The sequence below is a fragment of the Lutra lutra genome, chromosome 18, assembly GCF_902655055.1.
Source record: "Lutra lutra chromosome 18, mLutLut1.2, whole genome shotgun sequence".
NCBI lineage: Eukaryota > Metazoa > Chordata > Mammalia > Carnivora > Mustelidae > Lutra > Lutra lutra.
In genome coordinates, this window is record NC_062295.1 from 36,045,463 (window position 1) to 36,069,075 (window position 23,613).

Genomic DNA, 23,613 nt, shown 5'->3' on the forward strand with positions numbered 1-23,613 from the left:
ATATGAATATATGAAATGACAGGTTTTAACCATTTGGAGAGAGGAGTGAGCCCCAAGAGCGTCCAGTTCACCGCTCGGAGAGTTATCCAGGCTGAGGTATGTGGCAGGGGTCCTGGGGGCACCCAGGATGTCTCTGAGTTGCAGGGACAGAGTTGGGTGGTGAGGGGGAGGGGGGCATGACAGCCAGAGTTCACAGGCAGAGAACCAGAGTGGACAGAGAGGCGGGAGGGCGTCCCAGTCTTCAGCTGAGCAGGTCAGTGCCTGTGGGGGAGGCAAGGGCTGGAGGCCAGGACCCAGTGGACGGGGCAGGGGGTGCTCTGCCTGTCTTCCCCAAGGTGCTCAACATAGCTTCCTTCCTTTACCTGCTGAAAATGGAAAAGAACACAGAAGAAATGTGCCTGGAGGTCTTCCAGTCTCAGGCCCAGGGGAAGTGTGGTCACCTCTCATGAATTCCAGCATTCTGTTGGTGAGAAGTCCATTGGTGGGAATTCGGGCACAGACCACACTTACTAGCAGCAAGAGCTGGGCAGGACTTCCGGGCTACACAGCCACAGCCATGGCGGACAGAGCAGCTTCTGGAGAAGCACGCCTTTTGTGCGGGATTAGTTTGATGCAACAGCTCAGCGAGAGAAATCAGGAATGGGTTATGTGCCCATCATTAGCATAAATCAGTACTATTATCTTTGGAAAGAGTGTTACCTGGAGAAAACTTCCTCTGTTGATTTTGTATGTATCTAAATCTCCTGGAAGCTAAATAATTTTCTTGCTCACATTATAACAGGGGATGGTTGTTCTTAAGGGCCTGGGAGCCATCTCTTTGAAATGTAAACCTCAAGGAAGGTAGTGTCTCTCTGTCACCAGGAGAGTTAAGGGTGGGCCCTAGGCACCTAGCTCTGAGCTTTAACGACCTATTTGTCAGAAACAGGTAAGTAGTTTTCTTTTTCCTTTGGACAGAGACAACTGGCACAGATGGGCACCAAGATGACAAGGTGAATTTAGGATGAACAGTGAAAAAATTTATAGCAAATGCCACTGGCAAGTCCTGTGACCCTGAAACAGGTGTATTGTTTCGCCGGAGAACTTCTATGTAATGGATTGTATCTGCCGAGCTGATTGAAAAGGCGAGGTTCATTTTTCTCCTTGCTGTCCTGTTAGTAGTTCGCCTGTGACGCGCAACACAGTCTGGTTTAATGGTTATTTAACAATAGAACAGGGGCATCTGGGTGGCTCAGTCAGTTAAAGTGGGGGGACTCTTGTTTTCAGCTCAGGTCCTGATCTCAGGGTTATAGGATCGAGTCCTGCATGGGGCTCCACACTCTGCACAGAGTCGGCTGGGGATTCACTCTCTAACTCTCCCTCTGCCCCTCCCCCTGCTCTTTGTCTCTTTCTCTCTAAAATAAATCTTAAAAAACAAAACAATAGAGTGGTTGTTCTTATTTCTGTAGTTGCAGAGAGGATTTCTTGGATGGCAGGAGATTTTACTTTTAATCCTCACCACCCGCTACTGGTTAAAAAGCAATTGGCTAAGAAAAGGATTACATCATCTCACCAAAAAATACTGATAAAGCATTGTCCTTATGGTCCCATTTTTGAAAATGACATTTTAAGCTAACATACACATAATTCTCTCTGATGCACAAGATCTCAGGTATCTGGGTTTGTTTGGTTGGTTGGTGTGTGATTTCTGATTGTTCTACAGTTTTCATGCATTCGTTGTATAATCTGGACAAGCTAAGTTTTCTATTTCCTTCCCCTTGCTTGGAGAAACCATGTGCCCATGGATGATAATATCTAATGTCATGACTGGATATTAATTGTAGACCAGTGTTTTAGTGAAACTTGTAATATTTCAGTAACGTGCATACTATACACCCTTTCCTTGTCCTCTCCTGCTCGTGGGGAATCTCAGTGCCAACCCGATAGATCTCAGGGCAAGCAAAGGACCAGAGATCCAGGACGTAAACACAGCCCACTACTCGAGGTGACACCTTTCCTTGATTCCTGACAGGAGCAAAGGCAAGTGGGAAATCCGGACCCTGGTCCCGGAGGTCAATTCTCAGCGTAGCGCCTCTTTTTTTTTTTTTTTTTTTAAGTTATGTTTTTTTTTTTAAGATTTTTTATTTATTTATTTGACAGACAGAAATCACAAGTAGGCAGAGAGGCAGACAGAGAGAGAGGAGGAAGCAGGCTCCCTGCGGAGCAGAGAGCCCGATGCGGGGCTCGATCCGACAACTCTGGGATCATGACCTGAGCCGAAGGCAGAGGCTTTAACCCACTGAGCCACCCGGGCGCCCCAGCGTAGCGCCTCTTAACCACCAGATAAGGTGGAGACTTTCGAGACATCCCCTAACATGTGGGCGCTTGGACTCACGGGAAACAGAGGTCGGGTATTTGCCCGGCTCCAGAGTGGGCTTCTGCAGGCGCACCGCCGCCGTCGTCTTGCGCATGTGCAGTTCGGTGCAGTTGTGTGTGCGTGTTCGCGCACGCGTAGTGCCGCCGCGCTTCTCTCGCTTCCTGCCCGAGCCCAGGTCACCGCTCCCCGTGGTTCCCAGGCTTTGGCCTCCGGCGGGCAAGGGTCCCGGGGCCTCCGGGGCTGCACGCTGTCCGGTCGGGCCGGCATCCAGCGGGCACGGGTCTGTGCGGGCGCGGCTCCGCGCAGGCTGGGCGGAGGCTCGAACGGGGACCCTCGAGCTCGAGCCCCGGAGCCCGCGGGCTGGGCCGAAGGGGTCGGGCGGTGGCGGCGGTGGCGGCGGCTGCGGCGCAGGGCGGCGAGGCCCGGGCTCAGCCGGTCTGCGCCCGCGGGACGGGGAGGCCCTTGGAGACCGATTCGGGCTCCGGGAAGGTTGTCGGCCTGAAGTGAGTTTGCCGGTGGGCCCAGAACCGGCTCCGCGGGAACGACGGCCCCGGGAGGCGGAGGAGGAGCAGCCCCCGCCCCGGAGTCCTCGGGAGCCTCGGGGCAGCTCGGCGTGTCCCAACGGGGTAGGTCGTGCGCTTGCGGGTCTTGCGGGCGGCGGGGCTTCGAGAGAGCGCGAGCGGCTGGACCTGGAGGGATGGGCACTCTCCCGGGACTGGGGACTCGTGGGACTCACGTTTCCCGGGGGCGCTGGGGGTTCCCGCCTTCCCCCCTACCCCTTGCTCCCCCGGTTCTCCTGTCCAGCTTCCTGACGCGTCTGTAATCGCGCAGGAGCGTGTGCTGACCCCGCTGGGTTGTGCCCTGGGGGCATCCCCCAGTGTAGGGCAGGATCAGCGTGAGTGGAGGAGTTGACAGGAGGAGACTGGGCCTGGGCCTGAGAAGGGAGGGGGCTTGCTCAGGGTGATGGTGTTTGGGGGTGGGCTTGCTCGCAGGACTCAGCTCCTGGGCCCGTGTTCTGTCCTCACTGTTACCGTTTTTTTTAGTAAAAGATTCTTAAGTGCAGCCATAACGGAGTTAAGTGATCTCATTTAAAAACAAAAGTATGCCTTGATGCAGGTTAATCACACTTCAGAGAGCTTGTGTTTTCAGTTCCTGTGGACACCGTGATTTTAAGCAGTTTGAAGAGTCACAACGAATGCGTGAACAGTGTAAGAAGAGGGTTTTCTTTTCAACATTAATTTAATGAAGGCAACCTATTTGAAAAACTAGTGGATGTTTATATTAATCAATGAGAGAAATCTGCTAATCACCTCCTGATACATGGGAGTGACAACAGCTCTACTCTGATGTTTCTCCTTTTCTCACATTTTTAGACCCTTCTGAGTGTTCACAGGGTAGGAGCTTTCTTTGGTGGTTCTCACACAGGATGTTCCCACCTCCGCAAGCTGCATTACCCGTGACTTCTATTATTTCTTCTGCTTCCCTAGGTCAGTCGTTAACAGTCTGTATGCTTTTCCAAGAGCAGCAGAGAATGAACGAATCCCAGGTGAGTTTTCCTGTCTTTGTATATGTTCCCTTGCTTGGCTTTGTAATGCATTTCAGAAGGCTCATATGGATTCAGATTTTATTTGTTTGACAGAGAGAGATCACAAGTTGGCAGAGAGGCAGGCAGAGAGAGAGGGGGACGCAGGCTTCCTGCTGAGCAGAGAGCCGGATGCGGGGCTCAATCCCAGGACCCTAAGACCATGACCCGAGTCGAAGGTAGAGGCTTAACCCACTGAGCCACCCAGGCGCCCCTGGATTCAGATTTTAAAATGGGAATGTGGAAATAAGAGACATTATCATGTAAAATACACTTATTAGGGGGTCATATCAGCATCCAGAGTCTTTTTCTGAATTCATGTGTGCAGATAGTAGGTTACCTCAGGGCTGTGGGGGCAAACACATGACTGATGTTCCTGACAGTCTCGGAAAAGGAGAGTACCGCCCGTTATGTGATTTGAATTGACTGTTTTGTTACGTATGGGTTTTCAAGATTTCCTGGGATTTGAGAAAATGTCTTTGTGGGAATTGATGTAGTTATGGGTAGCTTTTCTAATAACAACCATTAAATATTGCAACATATGCTTTATACATGTTGCTTATTTAACCGAGGGCCTGCTGGGTGAGCAAAATTCGGTGATCCAAGAAGACCTGTTTTCATTGTTCCTGTTTGATGCAGGGATAAAAGCTAAGGCTGAGGAAATGGCCTGCCCGTCCTTCAGATGCTTCTGTTACTGTTCATTTGGGTTGTGCAGTAAATAATAAAGCAAAGTATTCTTTTTTTTTTAAGATTTTATTTATTTATTTGACAGAGATCACAAGTGGGGGGGTGGAAAGCAGGCTCCCCGCTGAGCAGAGAGCCAGATTTGGGGCTTGATCCCAGGGTCCTGGGATCATGACCTGAGCCGAAGGCTCACTTAACCCACTGAGCCACCCAGGCGCCCCATTGTAGATACAGATTTTTATCTGCTGTTACTTTCCTTCTGCCTGAAGGACTTCCTTCAACACTTCTAGTTGTTTTTTTTTTTTTTTTCTTTTTCAAATTTTTATTTAAATTTTAATGAGTGAACTTACAGTGCAATATTGGTTTCAAGAGTAGAGGTCAGTGAATCATCACTTACATAGGACACCTGGTGCTCATCACAAGTGACCTTCTTAATGCCCATCCCCCATCTAGCCCATCCCCTACCCACGTCCCTCCATCACCCCTCATTGTGTTCTCTTATGGTTTGATTCCCCTCTCCTCTTTTGTTCCTTCCCATATGTTCATCTGTCTTGTTTCTTAAATCCCATATTTGTGAATCATGTGAGTGAAAGCGTATGAAATTTGTCATTTTCTGACTGATTTACTTCGCTTAGCATAATACCCTCTAGCTCTATCCAGGTCATTGCAAATGGTAAGATATCATTCTTTTTGATGGCTGAGTAATAATCCATTGTATATATACACCACATCGTCTTCGTTCCTCAGTCTGTGGACATTTGGGCTCTCGCTGTAGTTTGGCTCTTGTGGATAAAGCTGCTTTAAACATTGGGGTTCCATAAACATCGAAGGTTCTCCTTCGAGTCTGTATTTTTGTATCCTTTGGGTAAATACCTAACCTAGAGTGTCATTGCTGGATTGTAGGGTATTTGTATTTTCAACTTTCTGAGGAACTGCCATACTGTTTTCCAGAGCGGCTGCACCAGCTTGCATTCCCCCCAACAGTGCACGAGGTTCCCCTTTCTCCGCATCCTCGCCAACCCCTGTTGCTTCTTGTGTCGTTGAGTTTAGCCATTGAGATAGCTGTGTGATGGGATCTCATTGTGGTTTTGATTTGTGTTTCCCTCCTGATGAGTGACGTTGCGCATCTTTGCTTGTAAGGCACATGCATTTGGCTGTAGGTATGTCTTTGGGAAAGTGTCTGTTCATGTCCCCTGCCCATTTCTTGACTGGATTATTTGGTTTTGGGATGCTGAGTTTGATAAGTTCTTTCTGGATTTTGGGACACTTCAAGCTGCTGCTGAATCTTTCAGCTCTTATATGTCAGGAAAGTCCTTTATTTTTGCCTTGGCTTTAATTTCAGGGGAGCGGGGCGCCTGGGTGGCCCAGTGGGTTAAAGCCTCTGCCTTCGGCTCAGGTCTGATCCCAGGGTCCTGGGATCGAGCCCCACAATGGGCTCTCTGCTCAGCAGGGAGCCTGCTTCCCTTCTTCTCTCTCTGCCTGCTTCCCTACCTATTTGTGATCTCTGTCTGTCAAATAAATAGATAAAATCTTTAAAAAAAAATCTTATAATTTCAGGGGAGCTTTGCTGGGTTTTCTCCTGTACTTCAGATGTGTTCCCCTACTGTCTTCCCACTTCCATTGTTCCCAAGAGAAATGTGATGTCATCCTCTCCATTCCTATGTTTGTCCTGTGGTTTTTGGTTTTTCTTCTAGATGCTTTTCAACTTTTCTCTTTATCCCTGGTTTTGAGCAGTTAGGTTATGCTATGTCTTGGTGTTGCTTTCCTCCTTTCTCTGTGCTTGCAGGTCATTGAACTTCTTGGATCTGTGTGTTTATGATTTTCATCAACTTTGGGAAATTTTTTACTGTATTCCTTCAAATATTCCCCCCACCTCCCTCCATCTGTCCTTCAGCGACTCCTTTTCCCTGTGTGTTATGCAGCTTGAAGTCGTCCCCACAACTCACTGATCCTCTTTGTTCTCTTCCAATTCCTTTTTCTCTGTGTGTTTCATTTTATAAAAGCTCCTGTTGCTGTTCTTCATGTTCACTGATCTTTTTTTTGGTGCTGTGTTAATCTAGTCGGGTGTTAACTTTCTCAGACGTTGTAGTATTTATCTGTAGAAGTTCAGTTTGAGTCTTTTTACATGTCTTACCTGTTCCTACTCAAATGTTTTGAACATAAGGAATACAGTAATAAACTATTTTAATGTTCAGTGCCACTTGTAACATCTGGGTCAGTTCTAGGCCCATTTCAGTAGACGTGTGGTTTTCTGTGGTGGCCTGGCCTGCCGTGCATATTTCCCCCAGTTTGTCAACCCTCCTCACCTCCTCTCGGTTCTCCCTCCCAGCTCCAGGGCTGGAAACTCTCAGGGCAGTAACCAGAGGCCTCCCCTTGTTGATATCCTGTCTCTGATTCCTTCCTTCAATAAAGCTGCCCTTTATTGCTTCAAGATCCGTGTCTTAAAAGCCACTGCTTTGGGGGCACCTGGGTGGCTCAGTGGGTTAAAGCCTCTGCCTTTGGCTCAGGTCATGATCCCAGGGTCCTGGGATCGAGCCCCACATCGGGCTCCCTGCTGAGCAGGGAGCCCGCTTCCCTCTTTCTCTCTGCCTGCCTCTCTGCCTACTTATGATCTTTGTCTGTCAAATAAATAAATAAAATCTTAAAAAAAAAAAAAAGCCACTGCTTTGTATATTCTGTTTTTTGGTGTCCTTTCAGGAGGCAGGGTCAATCTGATTCTTGTCTGTCTTTGCTGAAAGCAGTCCTGATGCCTGCCTATATTTTGAATCATAGTTAGAAACCTTTCCCCACATTTGGGCTATAGGAAGATTCACCCTTTTTTTGTGTGTGTGTGTGTGGTTTAATATTTTATATTTAGATCACTGATCCAGTTGGACTTTTTTCTTTCATGGTGTGGAGTATGGATGCAGTTTCATCCATGCCCAAATGACTATAGTTCCTCTAACACTCTTCATTAAAAATCAGTGGATTGTTATATTGTATTATAATATCACAGGCCCTCATGATGTGTCATGTAATCATACAAGTCTATTTCTAGACTTTGTGCTCTATTCCACTGACCTATCTCCATCCGTATGCTGACACCGAACCCTTTTAATCATAAAGGTTGTGTTTTAAATCTGGTAGGGATTAGGCCCCCTAAACAGTTTTTTTTTTTTTTTCTTTTTGAGATTTTCCTAGTTCTTGATTTTTTTCTGCCTTCATATGAACTTTAGTGCCAGCTCACATAGTTCCAGGAAGAAAGCTTTTGGTATTTTTGTTGGGATCACATATCTGTTAAGTAATTGAGGGCAGACTGATTTATATCTTAGTGTTCCTGAGTTTACCCATCCAGGAACAAAGAGCATCATTCCTCTTTTTCAGGTGTGCTTCTGTGCCTTTCAGGAGTGTTTTAAAGTTTTCCTAATATATATTTTGTACATTTCTTGTTAACAGTTTTATTTTTTCTGTTACTCCATAAACTGTGTATATGCTTGAATTATATCTGCTTAGTCTATTAATGTAACAAGGGCTGTTGGGTTTGTTTGAGGTTTTTTTTTTAATAATTTTCTTTTTCTTTCTTCCTTTCTTTTTTGTAAGTTTATTTAAGTCTACACCCAACGTGGGGCTCAAACTCACGATCCTGGGATCAAGAGTTGCACATTCTTGGGGTGCCTGGGTGGCTCAGTGGGTTAAAGCCTCTGCCTTCAGCTCAGGTCATGATCCCAGGGTCCTGGGATCGAGCCCCGCATCGGGCTCTCTGCTCGGCAGGGAGCCTGCTTTCCTTCCTCTCTTGCTGCCTGCCTCTCTGCCTGTTCGTGATCTCTGTCAGATGGATAAATAAAATCTTAAAAAAAAAAAAGAGTTGCGCATTCTTCCAACTGAGCCAGCCAGGCTCCCCCGGGCCTGTTGCTTTGTATGTCCTGATTTTATGTAACACTGTTCTTTCATTGAGTTGGTTTTGTTGTTGATTCTCTTGAGTTTTGGGGTATAGTATATCTCTTGCAAATAGAAATAGTTTTACTCTCTCTGTTGATTAGTATGCCTCTAGTTGTTTTCTCCAGCTGGAGGCAGTGAACATTTTGCCTCCTTCCTGATCTTACTGGGATTGTCTCTTATGTTTGTCCATTAAGTAAAACCCTGACTTGAGAACCGAGAAGACTGTGTGAACATGCCCATGCCTGTGCAGCTGTGTCTGTATAACTTAAAATGCACATGTGTGCTTGCCTGTGATTCAGATTGTACATGTATCACACATGCTCTGTGTATTAGTATGAGAGTGTGTGCGTATACACACATTCATGCTAGTGAAGTATCCACTCCTATTTTCTTGAGGGTTTTTTAAATCAGGTATGTATTTTGAACATTGTCAGAGGCTTTTTCAGCATCTTAGTGGCGATAAAAGTGTTTTCTTAACCATATTAAAATAGCCTATTACATTAATGGATTTCCAAAGATTGAAGGAGTCAGTATTCTTGGCATAAGCACCACTTAGAGATCATATATTATTTTTTTCATTCTGGTGTTGGATTCTGTTAGCTAACATCTCATTTTGGATGTTGTTGTTGATATAAGTGGTATCGAGCCGTCGTACTGATCACGTGGTCAGTCTTCTGACCCCTCCCGTCCTTGCCTTGTGGACTCACTGAACCCAAAAAGTTATGACTCTCCATGGCAGTTCATCAGCTCACTTGGCCCAGATCGACTACAGTGTCCTGCTCTGGATTCTCCGTCAGCTCAACTCCCGCAGTCTCGGGCAATCTCGGCTGTGGCACCTACGTCATGGGTAGAAAACCCTGTGTTGATGCATGTTTTGTAAACAGGGTGATGGGATGCGTCTGCTGAGCACTTCTCTTCTGAAACAGGAGTTGCGTGTCAGCAGTCCCGAGCATCACTGCTTGCAGCAATGGCATCGGAGACACCCCCGCCCCCCCCCCCCCCCAGTTGCTGTTTCAGGAGGCTCCGGCATCCCCGTGGCCCTCTGGGGTGGCCGTCTTGCTTGCTTCCAGCAGAGGATATCTTGAACATTTTGAGGAAAGTATTTCCTTTGAGAATCAGTTGTCCTGCTTTCCTGCAAGAATTTAATGTCTGGAGGCTGAAATGATAGCTTGGTTTGGTGTATAGTTCTGGGTTCGAAATTCTTTTTCTTTCACAAGCCATGGACAGTTGTCCCAGGGTTTTTCTCAGGTGAGAAGTAGAATGGCAGGTTCCAGGGTCAGTGCTGTTTTTTCTCCCCACCTGTAACTTTTTAGGCATTTTTTTCCTCCATTTTTTTGGTGTGGGGCATTTTATTGGGAAATTTCTAGATCTGTATTTCCCCCCCAGTATTCTTGTTTGCAAATTGAATGGCCCCTTGTGACATGAAGGCTTATGTGATTCTTCAGCTCACGTATCATTTTTTGTTCTGCCTTTGATTCTTTGTGTTTGTCCTTCTTGTTTTCTCTTTCTGAAAATGGAATCTGTCCAATCTGGCTTTTGTATCTCAAGCTTTATTTCATCATTTCAATTTCTTGTTATCGGAGACGGTTCCTAAGTTGTATATTCTGTGTCCCATTTGTTACTTAAGCCTCTTACTTGGGGGGTTTTTAAAAAAATTCAACAATTTGATCTTTTAATTTCTAAGTAATCTCTGCTGGCTATTTTTGGGAGAATGTTCTCATTTTTGGAAACCGCATCCTGCTAAATTTATTGAAAAATACAGATCATTAGAAGTTGTTTCCTTTATGAAATTGATTCTGTCATAGTTTAGCTGCTCACCTTGATGCTTATCTTTAATTTACACCGTTTTTCTCAATTAGCTGATGATTCTTGATTTTTTTAAATTTCCGTTTTTGAGAGAGGAATTCCTGGTAGCTAGCCAGTGAACTTAACTAATGATCCCACTTCACTTTTTTCTTTATGGAGGGGATGACTGCAGAGCTCTAGAAGTTACTGGATTAGGGAAATGGAGGTAGACACCACTTCAGTTTTTTCCTCCATTTTTTTTTTATTGTAATAAATTACACGTAACATGAAATTTACCATTTTAACTTTTTTTTTTAGAGACTCTTTTTTTTTTTTTTTTAAGATTTTTTTTTATTTATTTGTCAGAGAGAGAGGGAGAGCGAGCGAGCACAGGCGGACAGAATGGCAGGCAGAGGCAGAGGGAGAAGCAGGCTCCCCGCCAAGCAAGGAGCCCAATGTGGGACTCGATCCCAGGACACTGGGATCATGACCTGAGCCGAAGGCAGCTGCTTAACCAACTGAGCCACCCAGGCGTCCCTACCATTTTAACTTTTAAAACATACAGCGCACGGGCATGAAGTACGTTCATGTGCTTGTGCAACCACCACCAACCATCCGTCTCGAGAACACTTCTCATCTTGCGAAACCGAAGCTCTGTCCCCATTACAGAGTAACGCCTCACCTCCCCCTGCCCCTGCAAGTGTTGTCCTCTCTGTCACTCTGATTGTGACTGTTCTTGGCACCTAAGTGGACTCATCCTGTGTTTGTCTTTTTGTCACTGGTTTGTTTCGCTGAGCATCGTGTCTTCAGAGTCCATCCATGTTGGAACAGATGCCAGAATCTTCTTTTTAAGGCCGAATATTGCTCCCATCGTACGTGTGGCCTGCATTCTGCTTGTCTCTTTATCTGTCAACGGACACTTGGGTCACTTTTGCATTTTCGCTATTGGGAATGATGCAGCGATGAGCGTGGGTGCATAAATTCCTCTCTAAGACCCTACTTTCAGTTCTTTTAAGTGTGTCCCCAAAAGTGGACTTGCTGGATCATATGGGAAATTAATGCCAGATTTATTTATAATTTTTGAGGAGCTCTCCCGACTGCAGCGGCTGCCGCAGTTTGCACTCCAGCGACCGTGCACGCGGGTTCTGGTTTCTCCAGCATGTGTTATTTCCAGGCATTTTGGTCGTAGTCATGCTAAGGGACAGGAGGTGGTAACTCACTGTGGCTTTGATTTGATCTCCCTAATGGCTGGTGACATTGATCATCTTCCCACGTGCTCCTTAGACACGTGTGTGTCGTCTTTGAGAAATGTCTGTTCCAGTCCTTGGCCCATTTTGAATCATGTTGGTTTCTGTTGTTCGGTGGGTTTGAAGAGTTCTCTCTGTATTCTAGTATGAGGCTTTACCAGAGACATGATTGGCATATATTTTCCCCATCCTGTAGGTTGCCTTTTTCTTCGTGGACAGTGTCTTTTTCATACCTCTGCATCTTTCCCCCTTAATCCTGTGGCCTACCGGCTGCATCTGTGAACCCTAACCTGGCAACATACGATTCAGAGTCTGTTCAACTGCTCTCTGTGTGGGCGCTCTGACCTCTTGGGCGTCCGTCAGTGCAAGTTACTGCTGCAAGAGTGAGGTGTTTGTAGATGTGGTGTTTGGCCCAAAACTCGGAGGAGGTAGAACCCCTAGTCATGCAGGTCACTGCAGCTAAAAGTCCAAGATGAAAGATGAACAGGAAGGCAGAAACCAGCGACTGAGTGACGTGGGCGCCCCCAAGCCGCGGTGGGGTGGGAGGCCGAGAGACAGAGTGCATGTTTATTTCCATGGTGTTGCCCTCCCAGGCCGGAAGCTTTCTGAGAGCAGGGGTGGTGTCTTACTCATCTCACATACCCCAGAACTCGGTTCCGTTGCAACACAAGACCTCAGTTGGTTTTCTGGTTTCAGGGTTTGGTTATTTTAGGGAGCACGTGAAAGAACCCAAAGGCCGTGTGTTTCCCCTCGGGTTTGATTTCTTTTCATAACCTGTGACACCCGGTCAGGTTTTCAGCGTTCCCGGTTCACTCTCTCTGTGAGCTCAGTAAGCTCCCCAGCCCGCACACCTCCTCCGCCTGACCAGTTCCAATCTGGTGCCATTGCAGGGGCCAGTGTCATTCAGGGACGTGGCCGTGGACTTCACCCAGGAGGAGTGGCAGCAGCTGGAGCCTGATGAGAAGACCACGTACCGGGATGTGATGCTGGAGAACTACAGCCATCTCGTCTCCGTGGGTGAGGAGAGCTTGCTTGTGGATCGCTGCCCCGCGGGTGGGGGTTGGGGTGGAGGGACTGCCCATGCTGTGATTTTTCCTCAAGTTTGAAGAAACAAATGGTAGGACCATCTAACTCCTCTCGGGCACCAGGCTGGGAATTCATATGTCGGCCTCTCCATCGAAACGTTCGGATTTTGTGAAGGTGCAAAACCAGCCACGTTTTATCCTGCAGCCTCTGAGGCAGCACCTTGGACTCAGAGATCTGAGAGCGGAGCAGCCGGTCCAAGTCTGCCTCCGTGTCTCCCTCACAGGCTACGACAGCACCAAGCCCAAAGTGATCCTCAAGTTGGAGCAGGGAGAGGAGCCGTGGGTAGCCGAAGGTGAAGTGCAGTGTCAGAGTCAGCCAGGTAAGTTAGGACATGGTTGCCCCACTTCGGGAGGGACTGAGGGCAGCCCCGAGCCACTGGTGCCCCGGCCACACCTCCAGGCCATAGACAGCACACTCCCTCCAGCACCGCGTGCACACTGCTTTTCGGATTTGACATTTGGTTTACACTTGCGGGCGTTCTCCACGATGGCCAGTGCTGAGGCTCCGGTCACTTCTTCTTCCTGCGTCCTCAGGAGCTCACCCGCCCCCATAGCACAGAATTCCTTTCTTGCCAGGCATTCGGAAGTCTCAGAGAAAAATGAACTTGAGACTTTCCCGTTCATTCTTTCTGCCTTCCGTTTTCCTTCCTTCCTTGCCACGAGGTGCTTTGGGCTGGTCTCCTTTCTGTTTCACCCCTTCCTTTGTGCACTCAGTCACCAAATTCTGCCCCGTCCCTGAGCGGGGGAGGCCAGCTGCCACCTCCAGTCAGTGCATCTGCGCTCTGCTTCGCAGCAGTGAGCACGAGCCCGAAGTTGGTCGCCACGTGATACTGTGGGAAACTGACCCCTGTGCTTCGGAGCCTAAATACAACTCAGACAGCTCGGGGTACAGAGCAACAAGAGTTTCTTTGCTTTGCCGGGCAAAGGAGGCTGCCGTGGGCTGTGGCCTTCACAAATGGCAGGGAAGGGGGTTTCTAGGGAAAGCCAGGATCTGGCCAGTTCGGCAGGAACTGTGTGGATGCTGCCAGCCTTGTTAGTTGTTTTCGGGGTGGTGCCAGGTTCCTGGGACCACAGGCTAAGAGAGGCGGTGAGAAAGGTTTGCGGAAGAGAGGGAAAAAGTTATTTTAAAATCGAGCTTCACAGGGCGTCTGGGTGGCTCAGTCGGTTAAGCATCTGCCTTCAGCTCAGGTCATGATCCTAGGGCTCCCTGCTCCGTGGGGAGTCTGCTTCTCCCTCTGACCCTTCCCTCCACTTATATGCTCATGATCTCTCTCTCACAAAAATAAGTAGTTTTGTTTTTTTTTTTAAGTTCTTAGTTTATTAATCCTCATGAAAAATCTGCACAACCACCACTGATAGTCACTGCGGAATCTCTGCTCCTGTTGTCCGGTCTCCGGCTCACTGTCGCCAGCACTAGCACTGGCTTTTGGCGTCCCCCTGACTTTCTTCATTCTGCTCTGGCGCTCCCTTCACTGTTTCCTGGAGGCCTTTTCCTTCTCATACAGGCCGCCTCTTGCAATTCTGTGTTTCGGTTCATTTTTTTTTTCCTGCATTATCCAAGGAATCCTAAATCATGCCAAACCACTTGTGTTGCTACCACCAAAATTGGTTCCGAATTCGAATACGAAGGTGACATCTGGTGTGGCCTTGTAGGTTGTGGCTAGTTGTTCCCGAACTACTGGGGCCTTCCCGGGGTGAAGAACATCCGTGATCATTTGTTTCCGCTGACGTAGTTGCTTGCTCGTGAACTTCCTGGTCAGGATAATTACCACATCGTTCATGATGACGGCCCCGCTTCTAGCAGCCGGGGAGGAAAAGAGGCTGCTTTCCATTCTTTTGTTTTCTTTGTGTCCCTTAAAAAGATTTATCTTGTCTCAACTTTCAGGCCTTTTTCTTTGTATATGCTCCTCGTCCAAATTGATGTTTAATGCCTATAATCCGTGGACTCTTACCTGACAGAGGCCGGTGCCAGAGGGGTCTCTAGTTCCTTCTTTCTCAGAATGGCTGACAGTCGGCTGCAGACTTCTCCAAACCACCTTGCACATCCTCCCCACTTCTGTTGTTTAGTACATCGGACTGGTCTTCTCTCCCCTGGTTCCTGTTTCTTATCTCCTGTGAAATGCTTTAAATTTTCCTGTATAGTCTTCATTTCTTCTGACATCAGCGTAAAAGATACTTTCTCATACCTGGATTACAGTGAAACCTATTTGGAAATTGCAAAGTCTGTTCATTGGAGACATCCAATTGATTTAACACGAGGCTGACAGATGAGCCCATAATTATTCTGTTTCTTCTGAAATAGATGTTACGTTCTTCTCTCCTCGGGTCCCGTTCAGTATGGTGTGATGGTGCCTATCAAAATTCATGTCCCGTTTCCCCAGACTCTTGTTAAATTCCGTTTGGTCTAGATCTCCAGACTATCCTAGCTCTTCTCTGTGTGTGCTTTTCTTACCCAAATTAGACATTTTCCTTCCTTCCTCTTAAAATTGTAGTTCTAAGAAGATAACAATATATGCCTGAAACTAATATAATACCGTATGTTGACTGTATTTGAATCTTAGAAATAAGTAAACATTTTTTAAAAACCTACCCCAAAAGAAATACCAAGGCTCAAGAAAACACAAATACATAACAGAATTACCATTTTAACTTTTTTTTTTTTTTAAGATTTTATTTATTTATTTGTCAGAGAGAGAGAGAGAGCGAGCACAGGCAGACAGAGTGGCAGGCAGAGGCAGAGGGAGAAGCAGGCTCCCCACAGAACAAGGAGCCCGATGTGGGACTCGATTCCAGGACGCTGAGATCATGACCTGAGCCGAAGGCAGCGGCTTAACCAACTGAGCCACCCAGGCGTCCCCCATTTTAACATTTTTAAGCATACAGTTCATTGATATTAACTATATTCACATTGTTGTGCAACAGAACCTTTAGAGCTTTATCCTTAAAAGTTCACCTCTTATTTACACTTTCCATAATTACTGGCTCACCACACTTGTTTCTCCCTTCTCGATACCTGTTCCACAGTTACTATGAAAGTTAGATATGATTATATATTTGGTACTTCAGCCTCTTTCTCTACCTGAATTGTAATTCTCCAAAGGGGAAGGATCTTTTCATTCTGTTTTGGTATGTAATGTGTAGAAGGTATTCTATAGATTTTTCATGGACTGAGGACCTAGGGAAGAAAGACCTTTATTATCTATATTCATTGAGACATAATTTATTCTCAACTATAGATTTGATAAAACAGGGTAGAACCTGAAAGCACCCCATTTGATCAGATTAGGAACTACTTTAGTTTCTAACCACAGAGAGATTCCAGGAAAACTAGGAAATGTTGCCACACTCTCCGCAGGCACACGGTTTATTTAGGAAAGGATAACATAGCTGCATGGACTAGTTTGGATTTCACTTTCACACAGAGCACTTACATGTTATTTACAACTTTGTGTTAAAGCTGTTTTAAGAATTAAAGGAAGAAGAGCTTTATTTATTTTTTAAAGATTTTATTTATTTATTTATTTGACAGAGAAATCACAAGTCGGGAGAGAGAGGGGTAAGCAGGCTCCCTGCTGAGCAGAGAGCCCCATGCAGGGCTCAATCCCAGGAGGCCCGAAATTTGTAAGAAGCGTAGAAATAAATAAGTTAATACTGCAGGGGCAGTTTTTGACATCTGACATTTAAGGTTTTCTACTAAAACTAAATGAAACCTGCACATATGGGAACTCTTGCTTGTTTTCAGGACTCTGTCAGTGTTATGTCAGGGACGTGACTGGTTTTGTGAAATTTAAGTCGGCAGATTGAAAGAAAACCGATGAACCGTTGTTTCATATCATATACTGTTCTGAGCGATTTGCATGCACTAAGTTGGTCCTTTCCCAGTGATCTGGGCACATTGTAGCCGTGCGAAGCTGCATCACAGTTCAGTAACTTGCTCAAGACCTGGCCAGCAGTGTGTTGGAAGTGGATTTAAATTGAGGTAGCCTCATCTCTACGCTTTCAGCCGCCACGCTCTGTTGTACACCCAAATGCAGCTCGGGTTCAGTAACTGTCGGAACACTTCCGAGAGCCGATGTTCATGGCTCGGTCTCTTGCCATCTGGTCCCATCTTACATTTCTTTTGGATACTGAGGTGCCTGAACTCTCTCTCCCTCCAGGTGAGTGTGAACCAGAGCTGGGGAGTTGGGGCCATGGTGGTAAAGATGTCTCTAAAGATGAGGAGATCGGAATTTTTAGAATGTTTATTTGGTTTACGTGCAGAACAGAAAGGCAAAGATTTTGGAAGCATCTGGGCTAGTGAGGATGTCATTATGGTAATCTTTGTGTGCAGCAGTGTCTTACAATTTAATATAAATTGCGATTTCTTACTCCCAGTGAAATCCGTACTTGGGTGTTTTCTTTAAATGTTCATGCAGTGATTGCTCTTGTTCTCCCACCAGACCGCTGTGCTCACGAGTCCTCCTTAATCTAATGCTTTTTCAGTCACGGTGCCCTCTGCTCATCATTTCTAGGGCTTTTTTCACCTTTTCTACCAAAGTTTTGAACATATTTGGGAGATAACAAAGGTACTTGTGTTTGGTGTGAATTTACTCTCCTTTCTTTCTCTAGTACTGGGTCCTGTCCCACATTCATCCCTTCCCTGTGCCTACCCCGCCCCACTCCTGTGTGTGTGTGTGTGTGTGTGTGTGTCTTGTCTATCTGTCTGTCTTACATGACACATCAAGGGGAAATGAAGACTATATGCTTGTGATTATTTTTATTTGTGGAGATTGGCTATAAAGCCAGAGTCAGTTCCTCAGTAGGGCTCCTGAGTACCACTCCCTTTTGATACCCGGTGTGTTCAGATTCACAAAGGTCGTTTAATTTTATTCCTTTTTAGAAGAAGTTTGGAAGGCAGATGACCCGATAGAGACAATCCCAGGAAGTGAAGAAGAACATTCAAGGCAAGCTATTTCTAGCAACAGCAAAACCCCGGTTGAAGAAAGAGAGAATGCATTTGATAAAACATGTAATGTGGAAACAAGCCTTGTTCCTTCAAACGTAACACCTCAAACGTGTGTCTCCTGTGGAAAGAAGTTAGAATCTACTTCAGAATTAATTATTAGTGATGGAAGCTATGCGAGAAAGAAACCTGATGAGTGTAGTGAATGCGGGAAGATGTACCACGGAGGGAAACCCTATGAATGTAATCAAAATGGGGAAGGCTATTCTCAAAATGAAGAGAGTATTCTTCAGAAAATTAATATTTTGGAGAAACCCTTTGAATATAATGAATGCATGGAAGCCTTAGACAATGATGCTGTTTTCCTTGCTCATAAGAGAGCTTATATGGGGGAAAAGCCCTATGAGTGGAATGACTCTGGGTCAGACTTCATCCAGATGTCAAATTTTAATGTTTACCAGAGATCACAGATGGAATTAAAGCCTTTTGAATGCAGTGAATGTGGAAAATCCTTCTGTAAAAAGTCAAAGTTAATCATCCATCAGAGGGCCCACACAGGAGAAAAACCTTACGAATGTAATGTATGTGGGAAATCCTTCAGCCAAAAGGGGACCTTAACCGTCCATCGGAGATCACATTTAGAGGAGAAGCCCTATAAATGTAACGAATGTGGGAAAACCTTTTGTCAGAAGTTACATCTCACCCAACACCTGAGAACTCATTCAGGTGAGAAACCCTATGAATGTAATGAGTGTGGGAAAACCTTCTGCCAGAAGACTCATCTCACCCTACACCAGAGGAATCATTCAGGAGAGAGACCCTATCCGTGTAACGAATGTGGAAAATCCTTTTCACGCAAGTCTGCCCTCAGTGACCACCAGAGAACACATACGGGAGAGAAACTTTACAAATGTAACGAATGTGGGAAATCCTACTACCGAAAATCTACCCTCATTACACATCAGAGGACCCACACGGGAGAGAAACCCTATCAGTGCAGTGAGTGTGGGAAGTTCTTCTCTCGGGTGTCGTACCTCACTATACATTATAGAAGTCACTTAGAAGAGAAACCCTATGAATGTAACGAGTGTGGGAAAACCTTCAATTTAAATTCAGCCTTCATTAGACATCGGAAAGTACACACAGATGAGAAACCCCATGAATGTAGTGAATGTGGAAAACTCTCTCAGTTCTCCTATGTCACTGACCATCCTACGGCTCCTTTAGGAGATAAACCCTATGAATGTAATGAATGTGGGAAAATCTTCCTTGACAGTTCGGCCTTCAGTGGGCACCAGTCACTTCCGAAAGGGGAGAAATCCTATGAATGTAACATCTGTGGAAAATTGTTCTCTGAGTTATCGTATTACACTATCCATTACAGGAGTCATTCTGAAGAGAAGCCCTATGGATGCAGTGAATGTGGGAAAACCTTCTCCCATAACTCATCCCTCTTTAGACATCAAAGAGTGCACACAGGAGAGAAGCCCTATGAGTGTTATGAGTGTGGGAAGTTCTTCTCTCAGAAATCCTATCTCACCATCCACCACCGGATCCATTCGGGAGAGAAGCCCTATGAATGTAGTAAATGTGGGAAAGTCTTCTCTCGGATGTCAAACCTCACCGTTCACTATAGAAGCCATTCAGGAGAGAAGCCCTACGAATGTAATGAATGTGGAAAAGTCTTTTCTCAGAAGTCATACCTCACTGTACACTATAGGACTCATTCAGGAGAGAAGCCCTACGAATGTAACGAGTGTGGGAAAAAATTCCACCACAGGTCAGCCTTCAATAGCCATCAGAGGATTCATAGGAGAGGGAATGTGAATGTACTGGACGTGGAGAATCTCCTGTGAAGTCAAAACCCTCTGAGTAGACCGAAATGTAATAGGGAGTCAGATGTCACTGAGAGTTCATGTTTCTGAATGGGGAAAGCCATTTAGGAATTAAATTTATCTCCACCTGATTTCTCATGGAGAAGGATCCCTAGGAATGAAAGAAGCAGCAAAGCCTTCAGCAAAACACTGCAATCTGTTGGGCATGAGATAATTTATACAGGAGTGAAACTTGGTGCATATTTAATATTTATGTTGGAATTCGAATTGTATTTACATATCAGGGAATCATACCAAGGCGAGATCTGTCAGAGGGATGAATGTGGGAAAACTATTGTCTTGGAAATTGTTATACTAAAAGCCATATTTCTGACATAAATTCCAATAGGAATTCCAATAGGAAAGCTATCAGAAGCTATCAGCTCTGAATAAACCATTGTATCAAATGAAGTTTTGGAATCACCAGGAGTTTATAATGAGGACTGTAACATTAAACATATATATGGCAGTCCTATCATGTTTTAAAAATGCAGTCCAATAGTAATTCTATGCAAATTGGGATTTGAATTATTTGGGAAAAGGCAGTATTTTGAGTATTAAGGTGGCAAAATGTACTAACACAGGATATGTGTTGTTGGTGAGACATTTGCTAGGTACCAGGTAGTTAAATACTTTTCTCTTTGTTGGGAGGCATTGACAAATGGATTTTTAGCAAATGCCCCATCAATGAAGGCTAAGTGGTGGCTTTTGTAGCATTTTCAACTACATTTGAGCAAAAAGGATTTTAAGACACTCTTCATAAACTGCGCATAGATGATTTGGAGTTAAGTCTGTGTCAGTAAAAGAGGGCATCCACGCAGTTTATCTGTAGAATACACACAGCTCTCATACCACTCTGCTTGTCTAATTGTTAGAGTGCGCAGTGTGCTGATATAATTCAGATACGTCCTCTCTTCTTTTATTTGACATGAATACTATGGCATTTTGTGCACTGCCCCTCATTCCCAGTATTTTGGAACAAATACAGGTTTCTAGCAGAGTTTTAATTGATTAACTCAGTGTCCTTTTTCCCCTAATTCCTTGCTGGAAGAGTTTGTTCACCGTTTCTTCACAAGACACAGAGAGTGGATCCTGATTCGTCTAAACCAATCATGATAATTCCATTCAGATTGTGAGTAACCTCTATAGTGGTCACACGACCCAGTTCACTGGGCCAAGGAATGCAAGGATCATTTAATAATCAAAAATTAATCACTGGACTGCATCAAAGAAACAAGTAATCTAGAATGCAGAAAAGTCATTGGTACAGTCAGCATCCATTAGTGTTCTCCATAAACTATAGATTTGAGGGGAACTTCCCTACTTGGACGAAAAGTATCTAAAACTATAACTACCAGCATACCTAATACCGAAATATTGAAAGTTTTCTCCAGAATGAAAAAAAAAAAAGGCTATCCACTGTCAGTAATTGTATTCAGTATTCTGCAGAAGGACGTAGCCAGGAGAATAAGGGAAGAAAAATAATTAAAGAGCATAAGGATTAGAAAGAAGTAAAACTTTTATCTGCAATTGACATGATTTTGTACTTTGAAAGTTCTGAGGAATGCACAGATAATTGAAATGAATGACTAGGTTTAGCAAACTCCCTACATATTAAGCTCATTATGCAAAAATAGTTTTTTAATATACCAGCAGTGAACATAAAAAATGAAAAACTTAAAAAGCAATACCACTTACAATAGCATCAAAATTCCTCAAGTGCCTCGAGGGAACATTACCTAACTCCATATTTTCAAGAACCGTTTCTAGAAAAAAAAAAATCACAAAACTTGAGAGGGCCATATCTAGTTCATGGATTCCAGGACAGTTTTTAAAAGATCTCAGTTTTCCCCCAAATTAATTCATATATTCAATGCAATCTTAAAAGTCCTACTAAGTTCTTTAATTGAAATTAAACAAACTCTAAAATTCAAATGAAAATTCAGAAGACCAATAATAGTCAAGGCTCTCTTCTGAAATAGGCAGAGTGAAAGAACTTATATTACCAGGTATCAAGGAAGAGCGGTCATAAAGCTACAGAAATTATTATAATTGGTGCAGAGATAAACAAATTGACCATTGGGACAGAAGAAAGATTCCAGAAACACCCATATATAATATAGTCACTTGGTTTTTGCTGAAGATGATAATGCAGTGGGGAGAGGATATTCTTTCTAATAAATGCTTTGCCAGTTAAATTTAATAATTTAATGGAAAATAGAAGAGTGGGTTGTGATGGATTACAGATCTCAGTATGAAATGTAAAATAATAAAACTTTAAGAAGAGAACTTAGCAGACTGTATGTAACCTTATAATGAGAAAATTTTTCATAAGACCCCCAAGTCACTAAACTATAAAAATCAGTTAATTTGGAGTTTATTAACTTTCTGAAACTTGGGTTTATTAAAAGGACCCCCATTAAGAAAGCAACTAGGCAAGAAACGGGGGAGAAAATATTTGCAACCTATGTATATGACAGCAGAATTGAGTGTAGAGGAGGGGGTGGTGATGGTTTTTGGAAGGTGCCACTTGTTAAACACTTGGGGCTCTGTGGGCTAGACAATCTCTGTGAACTTGTCTGTTTCAATAAAACTTTATTCACAAACACAGGCAACAGTCGATTTGGCCCAAAGGCCACACTTTCCAGCCCTGGATCTAAAATTGAAAATACAAATCAACAAGAAAAAAATAGAAAAATGGGCAAGAGATTGGGACATCCACTTAACGAAAGAGAATATCCAGATGGCCAGTAAACATGAAAAGGTATGTTATTTTTATTAGTAATCAGGGAAATGCAAAATTAGAACACCAGCCCCCCACTGAGATGGTTAAAATGAAAGCATGAAAAAGAATCAAGTTTTGGCAAGGAGGTAAGCAACAGGAAGCCTTCTCTGCTTGAGGTGTTGCCAACTAGTATGACCATTTTGGAAAGCTGGCACTTTGAACGTGCGTATACCCTTTTAACCCGAACCTGGCAGATAGGCGCGTTTATGTCAACCAAAGGACGTACTAAAATACTCATTGCATAAAACTGCACAAACCAGAATTCTCTGAAGGCAGGCATGCAGTAGAATGAATGAACCTAGTGGCATATTTCCTTGCAGAAGACTTGTGAGCGTTGAGAACGAGTGAACCGTAAGTATTTGCAGTAGTAGCTTGGTTTCACAGAGCTGAATGACAGAAACCAGACATAGAGGCACACACACTGTATGACCATCTGTAAAGCATAAGAACAGAAAATCTTTATGCAGTTAGAAATCAGGACAGCGGCTAGCCTTGGGCAAGGCTGAAAACGGTATTTATCTGGTGCTAGTAATACTGTTTCTAAACCTGGGTGCTGAATATCTGAGTGTTCTCTGCACTTAAGACATGTGTCTTTCTCTGCATGTATATTGTTTTAAAATCCTGCATCATTTTGTGCAGGAAATATTCTTTAGAGTAGTTTTAATGGCAACTACAGAGATTTCCTACACTGTGACCTTAAAGCTTAATATAAAGTATATTTTAAGTAAAATATTTGAAAAGGTGACTGGGCCATTACATATTTTGTCATCCTACCCTTTTGCATATATAAATGGGTCTGAACCACCTCTTCCAATAAAGAACTAACGTGCGTAAACATTTATAATTTTCTCAAATAATTTTTCACATTCTGAACTTGGGATGCGTCTTCTGCATTACCGTCCTAGATATGACCTTGCTGGGAGGTAAATCCTTGTAACGGTGACTTTAATCTGGTGGGAAATTGTACTCAGATGCTTTCCACTTCGTTGTTACCAGCACAGGTGTGTGTGAAAACTCTGTGACATGAAAAGTAAGAGCGCTTGGCGGGTTGGGGAGGGAAGAGGGTTGGCTGAGCTCAGCGGCCCAGCGAGGAGGATGTTTCAGCGTGGAATGGAGTGGATGGTGTGCACTTGACTTGATTTCCCCTGCCTCATACTAGGCAATGCTTGAAGTGTATACTGGCTAAAAGAGCAGTGATCCAGGAGCTGGGGCTTGGCGGTGTGCTCTCCCAGCCACCAGCTGCCTGTTCGCTCCCTCAATCCACTGGGCTTAACCAAGAGGCATGTGGTCAAGCATGGCCATGACCTCCCTTTCATCCCAGACAGAGCCTGCCTCTTTGAACAGGGGATTGCCCATTC

At 44.7% G+C, this 23,613-nt stretch overlaps 2 protein-coding genes across 3 annotated transcripts; one reads left to right on the forward strand and one right to left on the reverse strand.

Annotated features, from left to right (window-relative positions):
• LOC125090457 (serine/arginine repetitive matrix protein 1-like) lies at nt 1-3,804 on the reverse strand. Its single transcript, XM_047713127.1, has 3 exons — nt 3,719-3,804; nt 2,372-3,042; nt 1-1,163 (listed from the first exon to the last, which is right to left on the reverse strand). The coding sequence occupies exons 1-3, from the start codon at nt 3,802-3,804 to the stop codon at nt 1,129-1,131; spliced, it is 792 nt and encodes a 263-aa protein (XP_047569083.1). The 3' UTR covers nt 1-1,128.
• Nucleotides 2,843-23,096, forward strand: RBAK (RB associated KRAB zinc finger). 2 transcript variants are annotated; one of them, XM_047713515.1, is made up of 5 exons: nt 2,843-2,979; nt 3,841-3,899; nt 12,460-12,586; nt 12,879-12,974; nt 17,534-23,096. In XM_047713515.1, the coding sequence occupies exons 2-5, from the start codon at nt 3,861-3,863 to the stop codon at nt 19,450-19,452; spliced, it is 2,181 nt and encodes a 726-aa protein (XP_047569471.1). In that variant the 5' UTR covers nt 2,843-2,979; nt 3,841-3,860; the 3' UTR covers nt 19,453-23,096. The 2 variants fall into 2 exon arrangements, with proteins under 2 accessions (XP_047569471.1, XP_047569472.1); XM_047713516.1 differs by having other exon boundaries at nt 17,537-23,096.
• Nucleotides 23,097-23,613: the final 517 nt, after the last annotated feature.

Excerpts from the sequence above, each read along its gene's own strand:
- RBAK (XM_047713515.1), top strand. The coding sequence starts at position 3,861 with ATGCTTTTCCAAGAGCAGCAGAGAATGAACGAATCCCAG. Across the intron at positions 12,587-12,878 it reads CAGCCATCTCGTCTCCGTGG|GCTACGACAGCACCAAGCCC; the intron begins GTGAGGAGAGCT and ends TCTCCCTCACAG. Across the intron at positions 12,975-17,533 it reads GCAGTGTCAGAGTCAGCCAG|AAGAAGTTTGGAAGGCAGAT; the intron begins GTAAGTTAGGAC and ends ATTCCTTTTTAG.
- LOC125090457 (XM_047713127.1), bottom strand. The coding sequence starts at position 3,804 with ATGCAGCTTGCGGAGGTGGGAACATCCTGTGTGAGAACCACCAAAGAA. Across the intron at positions 3,043-3,718 it reads ACTCAGAAGGGTCTAAAAAT|GTCCAGCCGCTCGCGCTCTC; the intron begins GTGAGAAAAGGA and ends CCATCCCTCCAG. Across the intron at positions 1,164-2,371 it reads ATACCCGACCTCTGTTTCCC|GCGAACTACTAACAGGACAG; the intron begins GTGAGTCCAAGC and ends TGCGCGTCACAG.